Here is a 24,131-nt window from a genome sequence, read left to right on the forward strand (position 1 = left end):
ATCAATCTTTCCCTGGACCACATTGGACGTGTTGTTCAACAAAGTTCAAATTCAAGTTAAGTGAATGTTCTATTATTATTTTATCATGGGCCGGTTTTTTCACAGTACTTGGATAATAACAGAGCTTGAATATTAAATTTGATGAATTATTCGGAGTAATTTTTTAAATTCTATTATTATAACACTAGCTGACGTGTACCCAGCGTTGTTTGGAGTTATCCTCAGGAGATAGACATACACCATCGCAGACTTTTCTGTAGGCCTTTTTAAGATATATGATTCTGTAGTACATTACTTGGATGTATATCATAAGGTTTAGCCAGCGTTAGCAATGTAAGTACCCGAAAATATTTTTTTTAACCTCATAACAAAACACTTTTTTCTACTTTCTATAAGTATAATATGCAAGTATTATATATATATAAATAAATCTTCCAGAAGAAATATCCTAAATGATAGTAAAAACTCTATCAAAATCCGTCACATAGTTTAGAAAATAATAACAGATCTTGAAAATTAACTTTGAAGTTTTAGGGATTGTTCAAACAACTGGCCAATGCAAGAATGAAACTTTTTGTTTTCTTATTATACACAAATAACACACAAATTTGTTTAACTTTTAATACAGATTTTTGGACCTGTAGAGATGCTGGTTTATTTATGATAAAGCTCCTTTGGCATTGAATAAATCGCTGGAAAACTAAGCTGTAACGTACTCCCTTTTATGTGAATTTGCAAGAACTAACGTTAGACCAGAGAACACCAAAAAGCAGTTTATTTTAAAATCAATATTATATCGCGGAGTAATTAATACAACTAGGCAACTCCGAATCAGCATTTTCAAGTTACACACAAAAACCATACTTTTATTTCCTCGCCCATGTCAGTCACAAACACATAATAATGCGTGTCTATAATAAACATGTGCGCCACAAACACAATGTGTTAGGTGTTGGTTGATTTATGCAGACATTGAGGTTATTTTACACAAAAATGGCACTTTATAAATTATCCAATTATTATTATTGACATTTATGCTGATTTTGTAATTCTCGAGTTTTAGTGACTACCCCTCGACATATAAATTAAAGGTTTTAAAATGAACCAAACCTTAATTAAGACCTAGATTTAAAAATCATTTTCGGAGGTGGGTATGGGTACCGCCGCCCTGGAAACCATTTATTGGATAACCAACACCCCTGCCATAGGTCACCCCAAGTGGTTCACTACGTTTGGTGACTTAGCAGGGGTGCCCAGGTTCATGGCGTGAGGTTTGTCTAGGTCTTGGCGGCGGATGTGTGGCAGGTCGGATTGGGAGAGACTGGTTGAGGGAGACCTTTTGACCTCTCCAGACTGGACAGTGAGAGGGATGGATTCATACGTCCGTCACTCCTGGACACATTGACCCCCCAGATTCCTTCCCAGAACTTTCTCTCTTTCCTTTCCCTATAAAGACCCTCCATACAACATCTCCAAAGATAACAGGTCCTAAGGGATTTTTTTTCCTCAGGGCCTCCCCTGTGTGGAGCTAATGTTAAAAAAATATCCTGAACTTATTACAAGTAGTTGTTCGACTTCAAAAGGGTTAAATATTAACGAAAGGAATTTAATTAAATTTTATTTAGTTACAGTTAAAAAAAAAAAAACAATAATTATTGTGTGGATCTCCTAAATGTTTAATCGTTTGTATTATATTTTTTGTGATCCATGATTATTGGAGAAATATCTAAGAATTTAGAGTATATTGGAGGTACCTACGTACATTATTGACACCCAAATCAGCACCGGCCGGAAAAAAAACCGGCTGCAGTCTGCCAGCGCGCTTAGCGTAAATATGTTATGGCTAAAAAAAAATTTATTTCTAGTAATTAAAAAATAATAGTAGTTAAAAAAATTCTAGTAATTAAAAAAATACTTTCTAGTTAGTAGTAGATACCACGATCGAGCATGTTGGAAGAGAAATAAATAAACAAACATGGCCGTGAAAACCGGCGATTATTACCCTGTTTGCGCATGTCAGGGTGCCAAAGTACCTCAAATAATCGAACTAAAATTATGGGCGCGTAATTCAAAGTTCGATAATTGCATATATTTTAATATAAAAGATCTCAAATTATACACAAAACTTGTATTTATGAACAATTTATGAAAAGTGTACGATTATAATGAACGTTGTATTAAATCGCAGTAAAGGGTTATTCGAATTTATTGTTTCTCTTGATAATATTTTTGATAAACTACGGACCGCCTGCGAAATCCCGCTACTCGCAATCTAGTTCCTAGTGTTACGAAGATTATTTATTTAACATTAGTCAGTTATGTTTTATTATGATGCAGGAAATCATTGTGGTTTAGCAACTCAATGATAATAATATTTCTTGAAATGTCGTGATTTATAGCGTATCCCGACGCGACGGCGCAACTGCATCAAATAGGTACCGGATAAAGGATATCTGTGCGCAGTTAGTGTTTACAAGGTCATGTTTATGAATACACGGGAGTCGCTTTTTGTGTCATCTTGGAATTATATATCAACAAAAGGACGCCATCAGTTTTCTTGCGGATTTATACAACTAATGGTAAGATAACCAACAATAATGCCTAATAGATTTCACTTATAATTCACGATTGACAACTTTCGGCCTTTATATGCCGGAAAGTATGGTCGCCTAAAAAAATAAGTCGGAATGGAAAATACTAGTCCATATATTATTAAAAAAAAACTTGTCGTTATAATAGTTTTATTAACGCCCATTCAACGTGACACTATTATGGTAATGTATTGACAAATTATTATGTACAGTTTGCCGGTATTGCGTTTCTAGTTTCTAAACTTTACCTTCGCACAAAGGAAAATATTCCCGTTGTTTTGGATTATATTATTATACTATTTCCATTATTATAACAAACGTGGATAGTTTCTAAGTAGTTGAATGTTGATTACCTAATCTTCGCGTGACTGTAACGTAAACATGGAAGCATTCCTGACCTATTTTACTTTATTTTCGCAGTGATAATAGGATATTGCGAATGCATTCATACTTCATACCGATTCGAGGCTGGAGCAAGACATCCATAGTAAATGTCAAGCTGGAAAGAGATAGAACAATAATAAGTGCACCTTCCTCCCACAACCGGCGCGACACGCCATGCGCAGATCGCCGAGTGGGTAATTTAGGCGTAGGTATCATCTGCGTCACAATAATATACCTATCCTATTATACCCTCAATTAATTATTATAAATGCTACGTTGGTGGTGACTATCGATTATAAGCGAAATGGTACCTGCCTGATGGTCGTTACAAAGTACACTTTCTTCATATTTACTTACATGTAATTATTTACGTGGTATAATACACACCTATTAATAATAACGAAACATGCAAAAAATACACGCGATGTACTACACGTAGGCACGTCGCAGTCACAAAACGTAATGCTACGTATACACACGCGAGCCGAACTGCCGAGCTAAACCTCAACTAATAGGAAAGAATCGAAGCAAACGCAAATGGCGCGAATCGCCGCTTGCAGTTGCTTCGTTCCTCAAGGTTCGCAAATGTAAAATACGTACCATAACACTGAATCCCATTCACGAATCATCGGTGATTTACTCGATCTTTTTGACCAGCGAAATATTTCGATTCATTGTCATGGACAAATCGATTCTGTCAAAAATCACTCGAAATCACAGTCCGAGACAATTGTTTTGAAACGTCATCGAACAACGAATTGATTCTGTCAAAAACCATTCGAAACCTAAGTCCGACACAATCGTTTCGAAACGTCACTGAACAGGGAATCGGTTACAAAGCAGTCACTTCATTGGTCCGAATTAATCGATATCAAAGCAGTCACGTCATTGGTCAGAATTCATTCGAAAACCTAAATCGATTCCCAATTCCGAGAAACGTCAAAAAATATCTCGGATTGCTTGACAAACGAGATAGTATGCCCGTGGGTACGTTGTGTTACGTACTACCTAATATGATATGCATTTGGATTTCTAAATTATTCTTTGCTAATCGTCATATTTTGGAATGTTAGGTTATTAGCTGTCTATTTAGAATATTATCTACCAACTGAAGAAGCTACGAGTATGTGAACAATTAATTCATATTTTAGGTTGGGATTTACTCCGCCCGTACATTGTAGTAAAAATCAGTAAAAATCGCATTCTGACTTATAATAAAAAAATTATATTTTTTATGGCGCCGTTTTTGTGAAAAATCACCTCGAGGGCGCTCAATGAATTATGTAAGGTTGAATGTATTTATACTAATCATCTAAATATTATTATTATCCTGATTTCTTATAGAATTTGGAGGAGTTTTCAACATAGTCCGATGCGCTCCTTTTCTTTTTCGTAGAAAATCACTGGTGACAAATTTATTTTGTTTTACTTTGTGTGAATGAGCCGTGACTGCTTTTTTATCCATTGAGGGGGAGAATTAAGATGAATAATAATAAATTTAAATGAAATAATATATTGATTATGTATAATATTTATGAGCATTAATTACTCATTTAATTGAAGAAAAAATTCGGTGACATTTTTTTAAGGATATCAAGAACATTTATGTTTTGGATTATTTTCCATAAACTATCATGGAACTATTATTACACTCGTACAGATAGGCCCAACTACAAAATCGAATTTAAGTGCTTTTCTTGCAAATTTTATACATATACACGGTGTCCGGAAACTCGTAGTACAAGCGGGAAACTGGAGAATCTACACCACATGGGGAACCCAAAAAAACATAAAGTTTTTTGATTTGAGCATTTTCAAAAAAAAAAAAAAAACAAAAAAAATATTTTTCGGCTATTTTAGGGTTAAAGTTTTTTCTGGTGTTTAGGGTTGAATAACAGATGTTTTAACCCTGCAGAGCAGAAATATTTTATGATTACACCGGGTTAAATGAAGGGTGATTTCAAAATAATGCTTCAAATCCGAGTTTCTTCATTTGTTTTACTTTCAAATAGTTTTAATTAGTTGGGTACTTTGATCTTCAGTAATAATTTATAAGAATTTGATAAAAAAAAAAAAAAAAATCAACTTCAAACTCGATTTACTCGATAACGAAAGCTCAAATAAAAAAAAATATTTACCACAAAATCGACTCCAAATGTGATGTAGATTCACCAGTTTCCCGCTTGTACTACGAGTTTCCGGACACCCTGTATTTAATTTTAAATATGATTTTGTGTGTTATATATATTCTTCTAAGGCGGGGGTGGATAATCCGTGTCTTTTAACTTAAAAAACAACTTTTTTTGTAATACAAACCTTCTTAGTTTTTTTTTTCATGTTCCTCTCAATTGCGCGAAATGCCACTTGCGGTTGCTTCGTTCCATTCTCATAATTGGAGGCTCAGCTAGCAAATGTATAGGCAGCATAAAATGATTAGTTTGCCACTTTTGGAAGGGCGTGACAGATCATGCTATACGTTCAAAGCGTTTTATGTAACTCCATATTGCTCGCCATACAATCCCATACAGAACTGTCACACCTAAAAATATGATGTGTTATAAGTGTGGTCGTGGCGACGACATGCGCCGTGATCGGCTAGCCAGGCTGTATTTGAAAATTACGTTTATGGCAGGAGAGGGGGTCAGAACAATTTACGGAGCGCCGTAATTACACTGCTGTCATCTGACAAAGTGACAGATCCAATACAAAGAAATGATATTCCGCGGCAGTTCCCCAATTGATCTGGCCCTCTCATGGAGAAGATTATAGCGTAGTGTGTCACCCCAGCAAATAATGCGTATATGCCACGCCCAAAGACAGCATCATAGTGGGAAAGGGCGGATGAATTTCTGTATCATTCTGTATGTGCCGAAATGAAATAAAATGAACGTACACTCGAGTGAACATTCACCCGAGTGAACCGTCTGACTCCCGCTTTAGTCAACCAGTGTGAGTGGTATATCTATGCAGCCAGTGCTTGAAGTAAAGTGAGGTTGTTTTTGCTCATGTGCAGTCAGGTGGTTTTTTAGTTCTTATATTATTGAAAATGGCTCCTACTACGTCGAAACGTGCCGTTTGGTCGTCTGGAAAGAGAAGCAGAGCTGTTACGCTTTGTGACGAAGGCTACACATACGAAGAAGTTGTTAAAATATTGGATAGAGGAGCTACTAAGTCTGGTCTGGTTGTCGAGAAAGGTTTGCCAACGCTACAAGGAAACCAAAAACTACAATAACTGTCCCAAAATCCGACCGAAAGCCGAAGGTAACGCCACAAGATGAAAGAATAATTTGGCGATTTGCCCTGCAGGACCGCCTTCAAACATCCAGACATTCACAAAGTCCTTAAAGCTGACTATATACATGTACGAGGCGTATCCAGAAAGTAAGTGTACTGAATTTTTGTAGGTTACAAATCTTTTTGTTGAAACAAAAAAATTACATGGTTACCGTAGTACCTACATATGTAAGCTATTTTTCGACATAGTCGCCATTCCTCTCAATGCAGGTGGTGAAGCGGGGGATCAACTTTTTGATGCCTTCCTCGAAGTAGTTTCCCGCCAACACCTTCGTCCACTTTTCCACCTCCTCCTTTACCTCCTCGTCCGTTAAAAACCTTTTTCCACCCATGTACAGCTTCAGGGAGGTAAAGAGATAATAATCTGAAGGTGCTAGGTTAAGGGAATGCGCGGGGTGGTTCAGGATATCACATTTAAACGAAGCAAGCAGTTCCTTCGTGGCGTTGGCCGTGTGTGGTCTGGCATTGTCGTGCAGCAGGCTGACTCCCTTTGTCAGCATACCTCTCCTCTTGTTATGAATCGCCTTCCGCAATTTTTTTAGGGTCTCACAGTATCTTGCAGAGTTGATGGTCTCCACTTGAGGCAGATATTCAATCAAAATTATGCCTTGACAGTCCCAAAACACGGATGCCACGATTTTCTTGGCTGAAATTGTGGTTTTGAACTTTTTGGTGGAGGGTGAAGAGGTGAGAACCGTTTTTAAACTCGCGATACCACTTGTACAATTCATAGCTTTATCACCATATGCAGTTTTAACCTCATTATAAACCTCAAACGGAGGTTTTTCCTTCCAAACGAGATAACGGATGACGCCGCGTATTTCGCATTTGGCGGGAGATTGGATTGACATTTTTAACGAAACGTGTTGTCGCGTTGACGCTTCTCAAAGTACTGACCTTGAACAGGTCTCGTTGCGGAGGGGAAGAGTCAGGCTACACGTAAGTGTAGCCAACATATCGAAAATAAAATTCATTCGGTCGTGAGAGCCTCAGTACACTTACTTTCTGGATATGCCTCGTATACTACTGAGAGAACAGTTGGGAAGAAATTATGCAAGAATGTTTTATGAGCAAGAATACCTCGAAAAAAGCCTTACCTTAATATGAAACGGCCAAAAACGACTGAAATGGGCTGCAACACATAAAGAATGGATCTCAGAAGACTGGGGTAATGGTGAAATGGAGTGATGAGACCAAAATTTCAATTTTTGGGACTGATGGAAGCCGATTTGTTCGTCGTCGTCAAGGTGAAGACATGCTACCCGAATGCACCACTGCGACAATGAAACATCTGTGATTTTAATGGTGTGGGCTTGCATGACAAGAGCTGGTGTTGGACGACTGGGAGTGGTAGAAAGTACAATTACGGCTAAAATGATTTGTTCGAGGGTGACCGTGGTAGAGACATATTCCAGCAGGATAGAGCCCCATGCCACACAGCCAAAACGAGCATGAAATGTTTACAGGACCACCATATTGATGTTCTGCCTTGGCCAGGGAACAATCCGTATCCGAATCCTATTAAAAATCTCTGATCAAAGCTGAAAACACTGGTTTCTCGTCGGAAGCCCAGCAATAAAAGAGAATTAATTGAAGCTATCATTCGAGTTCCATGTCATCACACCTGAAGATTTGTGACGTTTGGTGGACTCCATGCCTTGAAGGATTGAGCAAGTTATTAAACTAAAAGGATTTCCAACAAAATAATAAAGTTTGATTTAATTTTAAATATTTTGCAAAATTTTTGTAATTAATAAATAATTTGTATTTTACCATGTTGTTATTTTATATAGCATTTTTAAAAATAAAAATATATTAATAAATACAAAGTATAACAGTACAACATGATTTGAAAAAGGATGAATGAATATCGAATACAAGCAATTTATAAACAGTGTCCACACTTAATCCACTAGTGTATATGCTACAAAGTTTTAATTAAAGTTGGGGACTTGCGCAATGCACAAGGATTCACTCTTGAATTAAAACCAGTTGTGTTCAGAATGTAAACATAAAATTACAGTTGTGAATACTGTAACACCATAACACGGGCATGTGCCTAGCTTGGTGGTTTTAACACACCTAAAAACTGTAAAACCAATAAAAACACTGAAGAAAAAAAAAAAACAAAAATCCAACTGCAGACGCATTTCGAAGGAAACCATTCTCGTGTTTCAGGTGCAACTATTAAATTCTAGTTGCAGACTATGTGCTACAAAAATCGAAGGAAACCATTTTCGTTTTCTGGGTGTAGTTTTAATTAAATTTGGTAACTTGCACGAAGATTAACTCTTAAGTTAAAACCAGTTTTGTGTTCAGAATGTAACGATAAAATTGCAGTTGAAGATTCATCTGCAGACGCATTTCTAAGGAAACAGTTCACATTTCAGCATGGTGTTTAAATTTTAGTTTCATACCATGTGCTGCAAAATTCCAAAGAAATTCATTTACTTGTTCCACGTGAAAAGATTGTTTAATCTCGTGGACTCTTATGCAGAATTACTCTTAAGTTTTAACTAGTCGTGGTTTTTAACGCAAGTAAAATTCGATTTACGGACTGATCTGTAGTGCAACCCAAGGGAAACCATTCTCGTGTTCCAAGTGCAGTTATAAATTTCTAATAGTAGACTCATTTTGTGGACATGACATTTGGTCATGATTTTCCTTTTTTGTATTTTCATCAGGTGTGATACACTAAAACAAGCAAGACACTATTTCAACAGCTTACCAAATTAAACTGGCGATGGGTGCGCATTTTAGGGCGTTTTTATGTAGAATAATACTGATAATGGTGACTCGCTTGAAGCTTGTCTGATTATATTAATTTTTACCTCAAATTGTGGATAAATATTTTGTAAACTAAATATCTATGGATAATAATAAGGAAGTTGAGTCCATTTTTTTTATTTTTTTTTATCAATGTTCGCATTCAAACTTAAATACTGGTATTTTTTTTTTTTTTTTTAAAGTTTGTTTTCATAGTTAAATTAATTCTCAAAGTTTAAATTTTATTAAGCCCGCCAAAACGAGCGGAATCCGAGCGGTAACAGGCGGGGTGTAGTGTGACGTCATTAGAACTGTGAAAACCACGTCGCTTAAGCATTATGTATGGAAAAAAAATTAATTCTTCAACAAGGAATTCCAGTAATTTTTTTACCAATGTTAACCGTCTATTATAATTGATGTTATTAAAAAAAAAAGAAAATTGATTAAGATTTCATAGTTAAATTAATATTTTAAGTTAGAATATTTGCTTTTCACGCCCGATACGGTACTTGTACGGTATCGCCGTCGCTACTTGTTGACGTTCCCCGCGCGAATTCAGGACCACCGCGCAGAAAAGTAAAGACCAAAAGTAAAATAACGGTTTACAGCCCAGTTCACTGTGAGACTTTTCTGAGCGGCCGGCGGCCTGAAGTGTATCACATGCTTTGTGACATGTATAATAATAAAAACATCTAAGTTATGCAATAAACAACATTTTATTATAAAGCACTATACGAATATGTATCTTTAGAAATCCATTTCATATAATAATAATAACAAATACGTACATATATTTGACAAACCCAAATAAACCTTTGGCCTATACACCTCTCTCATCTAAATCGACCATCTCTCATGTAATAGAAAGAGATGCACCATAGGTGTTCCGTTGTACGTACAAGTCACGACACATGTGACGACAGAATTCTTTCGACCAATCGTGGAGCGTATACAGTATATTGCTATTGAATGCTTTTTCAAGAACGTTTAACTAATTGTAAGAATAATAATATAGAAATATATTTATATATTTAGAATCGATATTTTTTGATCTACATGAACATATTTTTTATAAGTCAAAATATTTTTCACTCAACTTCCTTATTGGCTGAGGTTGATTTAACTCGACCGTTTTACATTGTCTGCCTGTTAATTTGTTTGTACATTCCGTTTCAGGATGGTAGTTTGGTTCAGCAAAGATTTTTTTTCAAATCTGAAATGATTATTAATTGAGTTAGTATTTTAAAAATATTATGGTTCCTACCTGCCTGAAGAAAGTTTAAAAAATAATCGTCATCTTATCTAAATAAATAAACTTAAATAGCTGGGTAAGAACCTACTTTCAAATCTTATGATTTCCGAGGAACTTTTGGTTTAGAAAATTAGAAACATACTTTTTTGGATTACTACACAGTTATTTTTATAAAAACTGACCCCAAAGAGGTCCACATGTTAAATTTCATTCACTATCCTAATCATTCCTTTGCATAGTTTTTTAACTTAGGCAACCCACAAAATTTCATTGTTTATAGGTACATATATTACCTCCAAATAAAACAAGGAAAGTAGAGATTTAAAAATATATTTGCCAAATAAACCATATTAGTTAGTACGATACTATATAAACAATATATATATTTTAGAATTCATCATAAGTAAGGCTTTACAGAAACGTAGTTATCTTTCAATATAATTCTGCATATACACATACAAAAATATGCACAGCGCCAAACGCCACTTCCAGTTCCTTCCCCATAATTTGTGGCTCGGCTAGCGCTTTTTTCGTATGTGTTTACATAGCATTACATCCAAATAGACACAAAAATGTTATGTTACTTCATCTCTTATCAAAACATTCTTTTTAAAACTCATTTTATCATGGCAACAAAAGAGATTATAAACAGAAATACATATTATATTTTTGGCATAAATATTATTTTAAAAAAATCGTAGGTACTACAGCGAAGGCTATTAATCTATCTATACAACATCTATACACGGTCAAAATATAATGCAATGAAAGAAACAAAATACATCATACAAACCAAAGGGACTAGGAACAAACAAAAGATACTTCTGTTTCATCATATCGTGACACAAACAATCAAGTAAAAGCCCAAAAATCTACTCCACTGGTTTTATTTTGATGAATCTTGACAAAACCGCCACAACGACGATGGTTGTCACAACGAAGCATCCCACGAAAACATAGAAGGTATCTTCTGTGAAGACATCGGTGAAGGCCGGGATCTGGTCGTAGAGTGAGTCGATCACCTGCAAATTACCTTTCTTGTTCCGAGTCATACTGGTGTTCGTTATGTTAACGCTTTCCGCCGGCTTTTTTCTTTTCTGATTTTGTGGCCAACACGGATACTTTTTGTTCTTTCGGTGCCAGTGGGGTTATGTGCTTGTTAATGACTTGTAATATTTCCAGGACAGTTAAATTCGAACTCTTCACGGTAACTTTGTTTGTACCCGCTAGTTCTGAAAAATAAAAATTATTATTAATCAAAGATATTAGAAGAACGAGATATGCTATGTTGGCCGCCGGACCGTAGCCGGAGTACTACCTAATTAGGGTACTTTGAACGGTATCGGGACGTGTACGCACAGAAATCTGTTCTATGTATTAGTGCGGATACCTTAGCGCAAGCGAAGGTGTGCAGTAGTATTGGTGAACAAAACCGGCGACACTCGGCAAAACAATTCCACTCAGTACGAACTGCACATAGCACATCTCGTTCTTCTAATATCTTTGTTATTAATAGACGATCATTATTATAATTAGAAGCAATAGGTTTTGTAATTTTAATGAAAAAAATTGGATGGCTACCCAAATTAAGGTACGTGATTTTTATGAATAATAAATTTAACGATTTAAAAAAAATATATTATAAAACCTACAAATACGGGATAAACAGTGAGATGTGGGTGGATTCATTGGCTTTAAACTGCAGTTCATGTTTTCGTATTAATATTTGGAGGTATATATTAATTAAATTGAATGGCGGAATCGAAAATCGAACAGCGGAAATCTCGAATCGCTCGGGAGGCTAACAAAAAAAAATAATTTGGGCAAAGTTACCTGCTACTTCAGGTATTAGTTTGAAAGTAACAGATGGATCCTGTCGGTCACAAACAACATCAGTCCTTATGGAGCAATTCGGTGATTGCAGAGCTATTTTAGGTGATGAAATGTAGTAGAGGAAGTTTCTGAAACAAAACAAAGTTGCTATTGTTCATGTTGATCACTGGTAAACTAAATACCGTTTTATTTTTTACAAATTGTATCCAATATGGTGTGATAGGTACTTCAGCCCATCTCAAGTCTAATGCATTTTTTAAATAATGGCCTTGATTTTATATTGACTGCACGCTTCGTGTTTTATTATTACAGTGTGTTAGAGCCGTTTAATACCCGACACCACGTTAGGGCGACAGCCAATATTGTGCATATATTTGTAAATGAGGCAGGCCCACACCATGATTCTAGCCCCCTGATTGGGTATATTGGACAATAATAAAGTTTAATGAAAATGCTCTAAAAGGGGTGGAAGGCGATAGAATTAATCATTTTTACAATAATAATTGATCTGCCGATGAAAGTAGTGTTATTTGTCCCTAAAAACGCCCTCGTCACAATATTAGACGTTTATTTTTATATTGATGTTGAAAAAATTTATTGACAGGAAGATGTCCACTGAAATAGAACTCCCCCCTGCGGGTCCGGGACCCCTGATACAATTGTCACTGCCAAGTATCGCTTCGTTGGGGTTGAATGCTGCAGTCAGCATCTTGGGGAAAGCGTATGGTTGCGGACAATGCAGCAATGGTAAGCAAATCAATCACAAATTTTCTCGACTGAAATCGAATTAGGTACTTCAGCGCTGTCATCGTAACCTACCTCGTAGAAGCGACTTGTTCGTGGAATGGGTCGAATTTCACCGTTATCCTCTGGACACCTCGGAGGTTTACGGATTTCAAATGTTTTGAAATTGCGGAAGCTACTCCGATTCCGAGATTTTTCGAGCCGCTAAAAGGTATAGACATTATCAGATATTTTCGCGCATGTGAATTTTAGAATTAGTTTCTAGTGTTGCCAGTTCGTGTATTTGATTACACATTTATCTCTAAATGTTCCCATTCACGAAAACATTTATTACCTTTATTGCAATGTTATTGATAAAATGAGGTATTTATTTCAAATAAATTTGGTTATTCTTTTTTCGCATGGGTGTGTATATATTATTACTGATAGTGCAGAGTATCGTTGCGATATTTTTCTATATAACTAGATTGGTTTGTCATTTATAACCAATTATCATTAAATATTATATTTATTGTACTGATTTGTTATAATCATTGGTTAAAATATTTCGATCATCTCAATGGTTCATAAAAATAGTCTTACGAAGCAAACTGTTTTTGCCACGAAGATAGCTATTCCACCGTCGGAGCGGTTTTAAATAATATAGCATATATTATTTAAGTGATATTGAATTATTAACCCCAGCTAATAAAATAGTATGGCTCTAAATATGTTGCGCACAATATTTTTCCATTAAATCAATCTATGCTACTAGTCCAGATGCACAAGAGCAACTTTAGTTACGGTGACGATTGGAGACAAAATCCTAATAAAATGACGATATATTTCATATGTTGGTATGCTGTTCGTAACATTTTTGATAAATTATTTGTCGGTTTAAAATTGACAAGTCAAAAGTGATACGAGCCTTCTTGTTTTTCATTTCAACTGGGATCAAGTACTTTTGTTTTTGCCGACATCTGGCAACATCGCGATGACGTTGCATATGGCGTCCGAGAAATGGCGTGTGTGTTTTCTTGTCTGTTTTCCGACGTTTATGTTTAAAGTTGATTTTCATAAGTGCCTCTTTATTTAATTGTTAAATTTTACACTTAAAATGTATCCTGTAGGGCAACGTAAGTATATTATACTTATTAATGTACTTTAATGTGTTATAATTTTCAATAATATGTTTGGCAATATACGACAAAATAGGTAGTACATGCTTGCAACGCCCTTTGTTTGAAACACTAGCTATATTATTAGGCAATCATAGGCTTTTCTTGGATTTAAATAAGTTTAGCAGTTATTAACATCACTTCGATCTGTTTTTAATTATATGAATTGAGTTTTGAGCTTACTGGGGGGTGTAAAACATGAACTTATTCCGCGAAAATTTGCAATCAAATTAATGCTATTATTATTTTTAAGGTTATCAATAGGCAGTAGAAGTCAGTAACCTACATTATTTAGATATTGTATTTGGTGATACTATCGATTCGCTAACTACCTCCGAATATGTTAAATGGTGATTTAATTATATTTACATTCTTTCATTAACATTTTTCTTTCGATTTTCACCAAAATTTCATATTTATCGCGTGAACATTTTTACAGCCGTTGTGTCTCAATTTTTTGTGATCAATATTGATCACTTGGTTGTAATAACCAACCTTTTGATATCCCCTATTATCCGATTGTAGTGATTGTTTATAACGTTAAATAAAATCATTTTTTATTTTCAATCAAAGGTTATTGTAATGTTTACGAAATGGCCATCTTGCGATTTTTTCCTCCAAAATAATAATCATGTTTAGGTGCTTTGGGAAAGTAACCTTTTTGTAAAATTAATCTGTCCTACAAATTATTAAATACATATTATTCAGACAGCCCGCATGTTCACAAAGTTGTCGTTTTGCATTTGTAGACATAACCTGGATTGAAAGTTGATTTATAATGTGCATGATTTACAACCTCAAATAATTGGAATCAGTTGTTTTAACCATTTTATTGTAATAAAATATTATAATTTCATTGTTTATTTTTACATGGTAAGATTTAGTATGATTAATCTAAAAATTCTTTAATTATTGTGAAGTATTTGATTTTTGCAACGTGTTGGAAACCATTCATTACCAATCTTAGGCTGCTCCCTCGTGGGCCGATAAGGAATCCACATAAATCCAGTGCAGTAAAAATGCGTGTAATGTTGCGCGTTGTCTATGTACATGAACTCGCACACGGATCTGCAGATGTCGGGAAACCATTCATTACCAATCTTAGGCTGCTCCCTCTTGGGCCGATAAGAAACCCACATAAACCCGGTGCAGTAAAAATGTGTCTAATGTTGCGCATTGTCTTTGTACATGAACTTGCACACGGGTCAGATGTCAGTATAATATGTCAATTTGTAGTTACTAATAAGATTCTTACACACCGGTTCAATGTTGAGCCTGGTTTAAGACCATTTTAACCAAACAAACGCCATGGTTAAAAGTCTTCACTGTTCTGAACATACCGCGTTTATAAGTAAGGGGGCGTAAATAGAACTACATGTATGCATATTGCATTCTTTCAGCACTCGGCTTATGTTGATTCTTACTGGCCTATGAGGGAGCCGCCTAACTTTAATCTTAGGTCATGTAATTTTAGTTTTATTTATTTCAACGTTTAATGAAGGAACAGATGTGTTCCCCAATGCAGTAACTTTTTATATATAATGTCTTAAGAAATATTTATGATCAATGGAGTTCATATTATTTAAATATTGAAGACAATATTAGTGATTTCTAAACGAAAAATCTGAAACAGAAAAATCGGAAAAGGATACGGTCACATCTAGGACTCGAATCCAGGACCCTTGTCTTTCCGGGACACTGCTCTACCAACTGAGCTAATGGGACCCTATCCCCCTCGGTCACTTTTAACTGTATCATACTTCGAATAAGAACTACCAACATTGTTTGTGTCCCGGAAAGACAAGGGTCCTGGGTTCGAGTCCTAGATGTGACCGTATCCTTTTCTGATTTTTCTGTTTCAGATTTTTCGTTTAGAAATCACTAATATTGTCTTCAATATTTAAATATTACAATTTGAGGTTTTACTCAATAAAGTTATTCCGAAAAATAAATATTCATATTATTTTACTGTATCTTATTGAATAGTGACAATGGCCTTAAATTTAACGAGGTTTAGACTTTTGTAGTTAATCAATTACATTTTTTAATATATAACGAGTGCTAAGAATGTGGGCACAATTATTACAAAATGGCAATGAAGCTTATTGTATCTAAATGGTTAAAGATAATCATTACAGAATCGCTCAAGTAAAATCACATTGAAGGTGTTGTCACTAAAAATCATTTAGTTTTAGAACAATGTGTGCGCAAGTAGAAAATTAGTGCGTGTTTTTAGTGGCCATATGTAGTTTACCGCCAGTAGCATGCTTCAGCGTAGTGTGTGCGAGTGTGTGGGTGCAACTATAAGCGGTGGTGGTGACCTGTGAGTGTTGCCCTCTCACCTTGTGTGTTGTTATAGAGTCTTCCTGGACCTCGTCACCGCCGCGCCCCCCGAGCCCCTCTCAACCTCAGACGAGCTTCGAACAACTCTCACGTAATAAACACTATTATTTTATTCAATGTGGCTCCGATTATGTTGTCCAGTGCGTGGTTCACGTGGTAAGGTGATACTCATTCGCCATCTAAAGGTAAATTGTGTGGTGTCCAGTCCGGTTGTGTTATTTGTGAGTGTTTTTTGTTTTTTTTACAACATTTCCATGTATTATTGTGAATGTATTTTTTTATGAAATGTCTTTATCATTCTTTTATATTTCATAAAAAATTAGACACGTTAAAGAAAAAAATTGTTCCTCCATCTTTTTCGCAACACTAATATTACTACGCAACACTAATACTAATTAATATTACTACGCAACACTAATACTAATCTTAGGCATTGGGCTATATTAATAGCGCCCTTGAGGTAAATATTCAGAAAAATTGTGCTATTCAAATCATCCAATTATATCATACAAGTTCATGTATTTTCATATTGAAAGGGAAATAAAATATTGCAACTTTAATGAATTTACATTGTCGGGTTAAATGAGACATCTGATTGTCTCTGTGGCTGCCTGAGACTTCTTTAAACAGATAAATAAAACAAATTCAAAACAGATAATAGCAATCTTGTCCATAAAAGCCCTGTTGAAATCTGAATATGTTGGAAAAGCATTTAGAATTCAAGCAATTGCTTGAAAATATTCAGTAATGTAAAGCCAAAAGACATAAATAAATGATTATTCTTAGAATAAATACCTTGTTGAAATTTCTGTAATATATTATCTTGAACTTGAAAGACACGAGGCTGTGTCATTTAAATACAAGATGGAGATATAATTTTCACTTGTTTATATATCTTACAAATACTTATCAGTTTTACGTTTACCCTATCACTAGAGATGGCAAAATTTAGCATTAATTTTCAGATTTTTTAGCATTAAAAATTGGAAATTTAGCGTTTTATAGCATTTTGAGGCATAATTTAGCGTTTTGTAGCAAAATAGAAAAAAATATATTTCCTGAATGTTTTTAGCGCGTATTTTAAGTATTTTTGGTAAAATATATGTTTAACCTTTATTTGCAAGTATTTCCATGTGAAAGATTATAAATAATTAATTTTAATATTAAATTAATAAGGAAGGAAACTCTAGGTACGGGTCGAACACAAACACAACAAATGCAGATTGCGATTAACATCAATAGGCGTCATTTATTTTGCACAATTTGTGTAATGTCAAAAAGCAATTTTAGCCTACAGTACAAAAATATTAAATATTTACAAATAAAATTGTAACAAAATTATAAAAAATCGTAATGTAAATTTCGATTTTTTGAAATTCTCACATATTATTTTAATACCCGGTATTTTCGGGAAATTCGCGCCTATTTCGCTAAATAGAATACTTTAGCTGAAATACGGCCAAAATCACATTTTTCGCGTTAATTCGCGAAATAGAAATCACTGGAAACACTTTCAAATGCCTTGAAACGCAAAGAAAACTTATAAATGCCCTATTTTCGAAACATAAATATTTTTTCGCGTTTTTAGTTAAAACGAAATTTTGCCATCTCTACCTATCACTAATTAATGTTAGATATCTTCTATAAATATAAATAAATAAAATAAATCTCCAAAAGTTCTTCACCCATTTGCTTCGAAATTTTGACACAACGTTGATCTTCTATAAATATAAATAAATAAAATAAATCTCCAAAAGTTCTTCACCCATTTGCTTCGAAATTTTGACACAACGTTGCATGTGTTTTTATATACCTATATTATATATATATATATCACCTGTGACAGGTAAGAACTTGCTGTTTGTTGAAAAACAGCGCCATCTGTGGGACATAAAATCAACATGCACTATTGTTTCTCTATCTACACAGAGCCACAGCTATGCATGGCGGGATACAGTTAGTAAAGAAATGATTACGGACTTTGTTCTTCCTAAACTAATTCCGTCTCACTCATAATAGATAATACAGAGGGATAAGAACAGGTTAGTAGAAAACGTTACTCATAATCACGTGCATACGTACTGCGTATCAGAGGAATCAATCAATTCTAAAGTAACCTTTTATAATTGACGCCCTTAAAATTGTTAAACCTCTTAGTCGAGAAGACATGCAAATGATCTATACCTCCAGCCCTGAAGTGTACAACTTGTCAAAAAGGGGTGCCTGTGAAGGCTCTATTTGTTCATTATTACCTATTTAAATTAAAGATTATAACTGGCATTAGGGTGAAATTTAAAAAAAATACCAAAATAGCTATTTATTTTTTTTATTAGTGTCTATTTAATAAGGTTTGATGAGAGTTACATTATACAAAAATCTATAATATTTATTTATATGTTTCTTTAATCCGTGACTTACAATAGTTAAAAAAATATCAACAGTTTGGTGTTGATAATAGAACTATTTTATAAATGGAAGAACTTGGATAAAGGTAAAAGTGAAAATCGTTTTATATTGTGATTCATGTTTTTGTGTGTTTCCATGTTCTCGAACTGGATAGGTTTTATGCCCTTTATTCATGGTGTCCTGTTGCACGAAATACAATATAATCCAGCTAATTGCTTTCTTGATATGTCTTTGACTGCGCTTTTTCGCATCACAGAAATAAAGCTTCCGATGCATAGATCAACAATTTATTGTAATATGCATCTAGCAATAAGTTTTTTAAAATTTTTATTACAATACATACCATGATTTTTTTTTCATTCTGTTAACACTGTTTTTTAGGTAAACTAATACGCTCTCGCACTAATCCGCCACCCCGAAAACCGAGCAAGTGTCCAATTAGTGAAAGCGGTGAATTACAGTGCGTACATACAATAATTTTAAAAAAAATGTAAAACAAAAAACACTGTTATCGATCTTTTGTAAAATTTTCAAATTTTGGTTTAAAGTTAGGGTTTTATTATAGTGATATATTTTGGGAGTATTATGCTGTGGTGCGCTATCCCCTTCTTTTCAACCTAACGCTTCAGACAGCAATACAGTGTCCATCATCAGGAAAGAGTTATGATACAATAATAATACTGTAACTCTCCCTGTTTTATTTGTTTGGTTTATTAATTGTACGTAATGTAATTTGTAGATTTTTGTCTGTAACTTAACTGAGTTTTTGCAACTGGATAGTTCTCACATAAGTGAGAACATCTGTAAAAACCCACTATAAATAAATAAATAATTATATGTACTATAATGCTGTCCTAAACGTTACTAAAGAAGGAGGTAGCGGAATACGGCAAAATATCACAAAATAAATCTATAAATCCCTATTTGTCCGTGAAAAACATCTCAACTTATATCTTGGGGTGATATGTTTATGCTTGCGAGAAGACTCTTACCACCAAATAATGCTCGCTGCAGACTACTGAATTTGACATATTTATGAATAGCGATGAATTATAGAGCTTGATATTGTGAATTTAATTAGTAAAAATAACGGTGGATTAAAGTAGTTGTCGGATAATGGAGCGGCGGATTATTGAGAAAGTTCTGTACTCAGATTTATTCCCAACAACTTGGCAATATGTATTTATTCTGTAAATCGAACTGTCATCAGAATAAACAATTTTACTTTGACGTAAGCAGTTAATCAGCATTTATTTTTACTACTAACAAAAGAATATTATTGATTGGTATGTATACACTGTGTTACATTTCTTGTACAATACTGATGATGTCATTTCTCAGAAGAAACAAATACAAATGTGCATCTAAGCAACTTTTAACAAATCCATATACTGCATGAGAGCACTACTCGACTAGTCAAAATTATATTTCTCCACTCTTGGAACGTGTCAAAATGTGGAAAATAGATCAAGTGTCTGTCTTCTTCATAGGTCGATACATTCGACACCTGCGTATGTATTTAGGTTTTCTCATACTGCAAGCGTAAATAATCTAAAACAGTGTTCTTAACGAGCTGTCTAACAATGGGTTGATAACATTCAATTGTATTGGGTTATAGTCGCAATTCTTTCAGTCCCTGCTAAATATAATCAAGTTGAACTGTGATGTGATGAAACCAATATTATAATCATTTCCTTATCCTGACAATGTGCATGTTTGATTTGGGTACCATAATTGAATAATTATTTTAATGTGTAGCTCCACCGGCGAGCGGCAGCGTCGGATCCAATGCCAGCGGTGTCACGGGCGTGTCAGGCGGCAGCGGGAGCGCAGGGGGTGGTGGAGGAGGAGGCGGGGGCTCCCTGGGGCTGGTCACCCCTGCAGCGCCCCCGGACTTGCCCGTGTTCTCGTGCCCCCGCCGCCCCAACCTGGGGAGGGAGGGCCGCCCCATAGGCCTACGCGCCAATCACTTCCAGATCTCCATGCCGAGGGGCTTTGTTCACCACTATGATATTAATATTCAACCAGACAAGTGCCCGAGGAAGGTTAGTACATCTAATCAATTATTTTAACTCCCCGATATTTAAGGGTGCCATGCAATAGGTTTTCTATTCTAAATTCATTGCTATTATCTCAGGAACAGGGCTTCAAAATGTATATTTTTAATTTGATTCCTCGTAATATGGATACTCCCACATTTTCATCCGGGTATGTCAGTTTCAGTCTCACAATATTCATAACTTATAAATTTAAAATGCTCTTTATCTTTTCAGGTTAACAGAGAAATTATCGAGACTATGGTTCACGCTTACAGCAAAATTTTTGGAGCTCTGAAGCCCGTGTTTGACGGGAGAAACAATTTATACACACGTGACCCGCTGCCCATTGGCAACGACCGAGTAGAGCTGGAGGTCACACTACCCGGAGAAGGCAAGGACCGTGTCTTCAGAGTCACCATCAAGTGGGTTGCACAGGTAGGAACATTCAATTTATACACACGTGACCCGCTGCCCATTGGCAACGACCGAGTAGAGCTGGAGGTCACACTGCCCAGAGAAGGCAAGGACCGTGTCTTCAGAGTCACCATCAAGTGGGTTGCACAGGTAGGAACATTCAATTTATACACACGTGACCCGCTGCCCATTGGCAACGACCGAGTAGAGCTGGAGGTCACACTGCCCGGAGAAGGCAAGGACCGTGTCTTCAGAGTCACCATCAAGTGGGTTGCACAGGTAGGAACATTCAAATCACCGTTTGAAACCCGGAACATTGTTCTACTGCTGGCTGAACATGGAAAGGAAATAGAACCCATATTCCACACTAGAGAATGAAGCATATTTTTGAAGTAAAACTCCGCCCTCTACTATCTGTTCTCATGGTAATACGGTAAGTAGGCACAGGGCCACATTGGGGATTTATGTTAACACATTTCTGGCGAGTATTTTTTGCGCTGGCGCTACGCTGTCCTAGGGCAATAATAAAGTTCCTGCGTGAATTTCTTTAATTTGTTCTAAATCGCTATAATTAAAATATTTTAATAAGAATTTCTACTTAGTAACTCAGCATACCCAAGCTATAAAAGTACAGTAGAACCTCGTTAATTCGAAATCCAGCGGACATCAAAAATCAAATTTCGAATTAACGAATTCCCACGTAATTCGAAATTTTATGTAAAAAAAAAAAAAAAAATACGCCGAAAATCGATTTTCTCGGACGCCTCTTCAAATCCGGGTGGTATTTTAGTTGTAAATTCGTATTAATACCAATTATTTCTTTATTTTCGCGGTCGATTACCGTAGCGGCCGGCCTTGTAAATTCAGATATTCGCAATAAATTCGTAAAAATGCTATATATTTACGCGTAAATCGAGATTTTGCTGCCGATTTCGGTCGCGGCCTACCCTTTGAATTGAGATATTCGTAAAAATACGATATATTTCCGCGTAAATCGAGATTTCGCGGTAATTTTCCGTCGCAGCCGGCCCTTTATTTCAAATATCTGAATTTGAATTCGTAAAAATACGATATATTTCCGCGTAAAACGAGGATTCGCGGCCGTATTCCGTCGCGGCCGGCTCTTCTAATTCAGATATTCGAAATAAATTCGTAAAAATATGATATATTTCCACGTAAATCGAATTTTGTCGGCAGTTTTTCGTCGCGGCCGGCCTTTTAAGTTCAGATATTTGAAGTAAATTCGTAAAAATATGTCATATTTCGGCATGGATCGAAATTTTTCGGCCGATTCGTCGCGCCATATTTTTTCAACGCGGATATTCGAAGTAAAGTTATTTACGCGTAAATCGAATTACGCGGTCGAGTTTCGTCGCGGCCGACCCTTTAAATGCAGATATTTGGCGTAAACTCGTAAAACTACGACATATATCCGCGAAAAATATATCGGATATTCGAAATAAATTTGAAAAAATACGACAGTAAATCGATTCAGATTTACAAAATAATAATACTAATTAGGACGATGTATAATCACGTAAAAATACATTTTTTGGCGTTTTACCGCCACGGCTGACTTTTAGATTCAGATTTACGAAATATTTTGATTTATTTTCGCAAAAATCAAATTTTTTCGAATTACACGAACAAATTTTCGTGCGCGGACAAAAATAAATTTCGAATTACGAATTAACGAATTTCGAATTACGAATTAACGAATTTCGAATTAAAAAAAATTTTGTATGAAAAAATTTTTCAGCGGAAATTTTTTTTGCGAAAATTTCGAATTACGCGTTTTTTCGAATTATCGGGGTTCGAATTAACGGGGTTCTACTGTACTATTAACCTTGTAATATGTTTATTACGGTCTGCCTATAGGTATTTGCACATACCTGCTTTCTTTAAATACGCCCAACATCTCTCGCTCGCTTGCACATAGGAGTTTAGTGGGGCGGAACAGAGAAAAAGATTCGAATCGGGTTTCATGGTCATAAAAACCCTCATTCCAGGAATTGAATTATTACAATTACAAATGATATACTATCCTTTTTTGAAATACCGATGTAAACAAAAGGCACAAAAATAAATATAAAACGAAGACTTATTACGATTCGATAATTACAAACATATAGTTGGAACCTTTACAAAGAGATTGGTATATATATTTTTTTTTAATAACTTAATGAGTAAAATCTCAAATCGTAATATTTAATTATTGAAGACAATATTAGCAACTCCTAAACGAAAATTAGAAACAGAAAAATCAATAATACATACGGTCACGTCTAGGATTCGAACCCAGGACCCTTGCCTTGCCGGGGCACCGCTCTACCAACTGAGCTAATGGGACCCTATCTCCTTCGGTCATATTTGACTGTATCGTACTTCGAATAAGAACTACCAACATTGTCTTCATTTTTTCTCACCGCACATTTTATTATCTTTATGTATGGTCACACGATTCAACCCGAACTAAATGTAATCTAGACAGCGTCTTTTAGATAAATAAATTTTAATTTGCGACATCTATTGACTTTTTCTGCAAGTCTAGGGTGAATATTTTATTGTTTGGAATAACTGAATGAGTAAAACCTCAAATCGCAATATTTAATTATTGAAGACAATATTACCGATTCTTAATGAAAATTTTAAACAGAAAAATCAGAAAAAGATACAGTCGGTTCAGTACAATATATATAAAAATTTAAAAGCTAATTTTAACTTATTCGACTCTGGGCACCTTCAATTAAATACAGGTAAACTTAAAAAGAGATTAACATTGTATTAAAGCTGCTTCGCATACTTTCCATACGGATTGCCATTCCCGAGGTTCTTACTTCCATTTGACAGAAGTTTCCATTACAGTAATCAGACAGCCAACAAATGACATAATAACCTTAATTAGGAT

The 24,131-nt window shown here is 35.2% G+C and overlaps 3 protein-coding genes across 7 annotated transcripts in view; 1 reads left to right on the forward strand and 2 right to left on the reverse strand.

Annotated features, from left to right (window-relative positions):
* Window positions 1-1,778: 1,778 nt before the first annotated feature.
* AGO1 (protein argonaute-1) overlaps window positions 1,779-24,131 on the forward strand; it is a 34,562-nt gene continuing 12,209 nt past the window's right edge. For 2 of the 5 annotated variants that reach the window (XM_089648018.1, XM_089648034.1), the window contains exons 1-5: window positions 1,779-2,579; window positions 12,725-12,867; window positions 16,381-16,455; window positions 20,529-20,815; window positions 21,044-21,244. In XM_089648018.1, the coding sequence (XP_089504144.1) occupies window positions 12,729-12,867; window positions 16,381-16,455; window positions 20,529-20,815; window positions 21,044-21,244 (702 nt within the window). In that variant the 5' untranslated portion in view covers window positions 1,779-2,579; window positions 12,725-12,728. Of the gene's footprint in view, window positions 2,580-12,724; window positions 12,868-13,322; window positions 13,980-16,380; window positions 16,456-20,528; window positions 20,816-21,043; window positions 21,245-24,131 lie in introns of those variants that run through there. The other 3 variants (XM_089648043.1, XM_089648051.1, XM_089648027.1) reach the window with 2 other exon arrangements.
* On the reverse strand, window positions 10,602-11,339 carry LOC149424955 (uncharacterized). Its single transcript, XM_089648078.1, has one exon. It carries the CDS (start codon window positions 11,337-11,339, stop codon window positions 11,160-11,162), a length of 180 nt encoding a protein of 59 aa, XP_089504204.1. The 3' UTR covers window positions 10,602-11,159.
* Window positions 11,356-13,209, reverse strand: mRpL53 (mitochondrial ribosomal protein L53). Its single transcript, XM_089648064.1, has 3 exons — window positions 12,940-13,209; window positions 12,121-12,248; window positions 11,356-11,519 (listed from the first exon to the last, which is right to left on the reverse strand). The coding sequence occupies exons 1-3, from the start codon at window positions 13,083-13,085 to the stop codon at window positions 11,356-11,358; spliced, it is 438 nt and encodes a 145-aa protein (XP_089504190.1). The 5' UTR covers window positions 13,086-13,209.

Source organism: Hesperophylax consimilis, chromosome 3, assembly GCF_061612785.1.
Source record: "Hesperophylax consimilis isolate HC1 chromosome 3, BYU_Hcon_1.0, whole genome shotgun sequence".
Taxonomy (NCBI): Eukaryota; Metazoa; Arthropoda; class Insecta; order Trichoptera; family Limnephilidae; genus Hesperophylax; species Hesperophylax consimilis.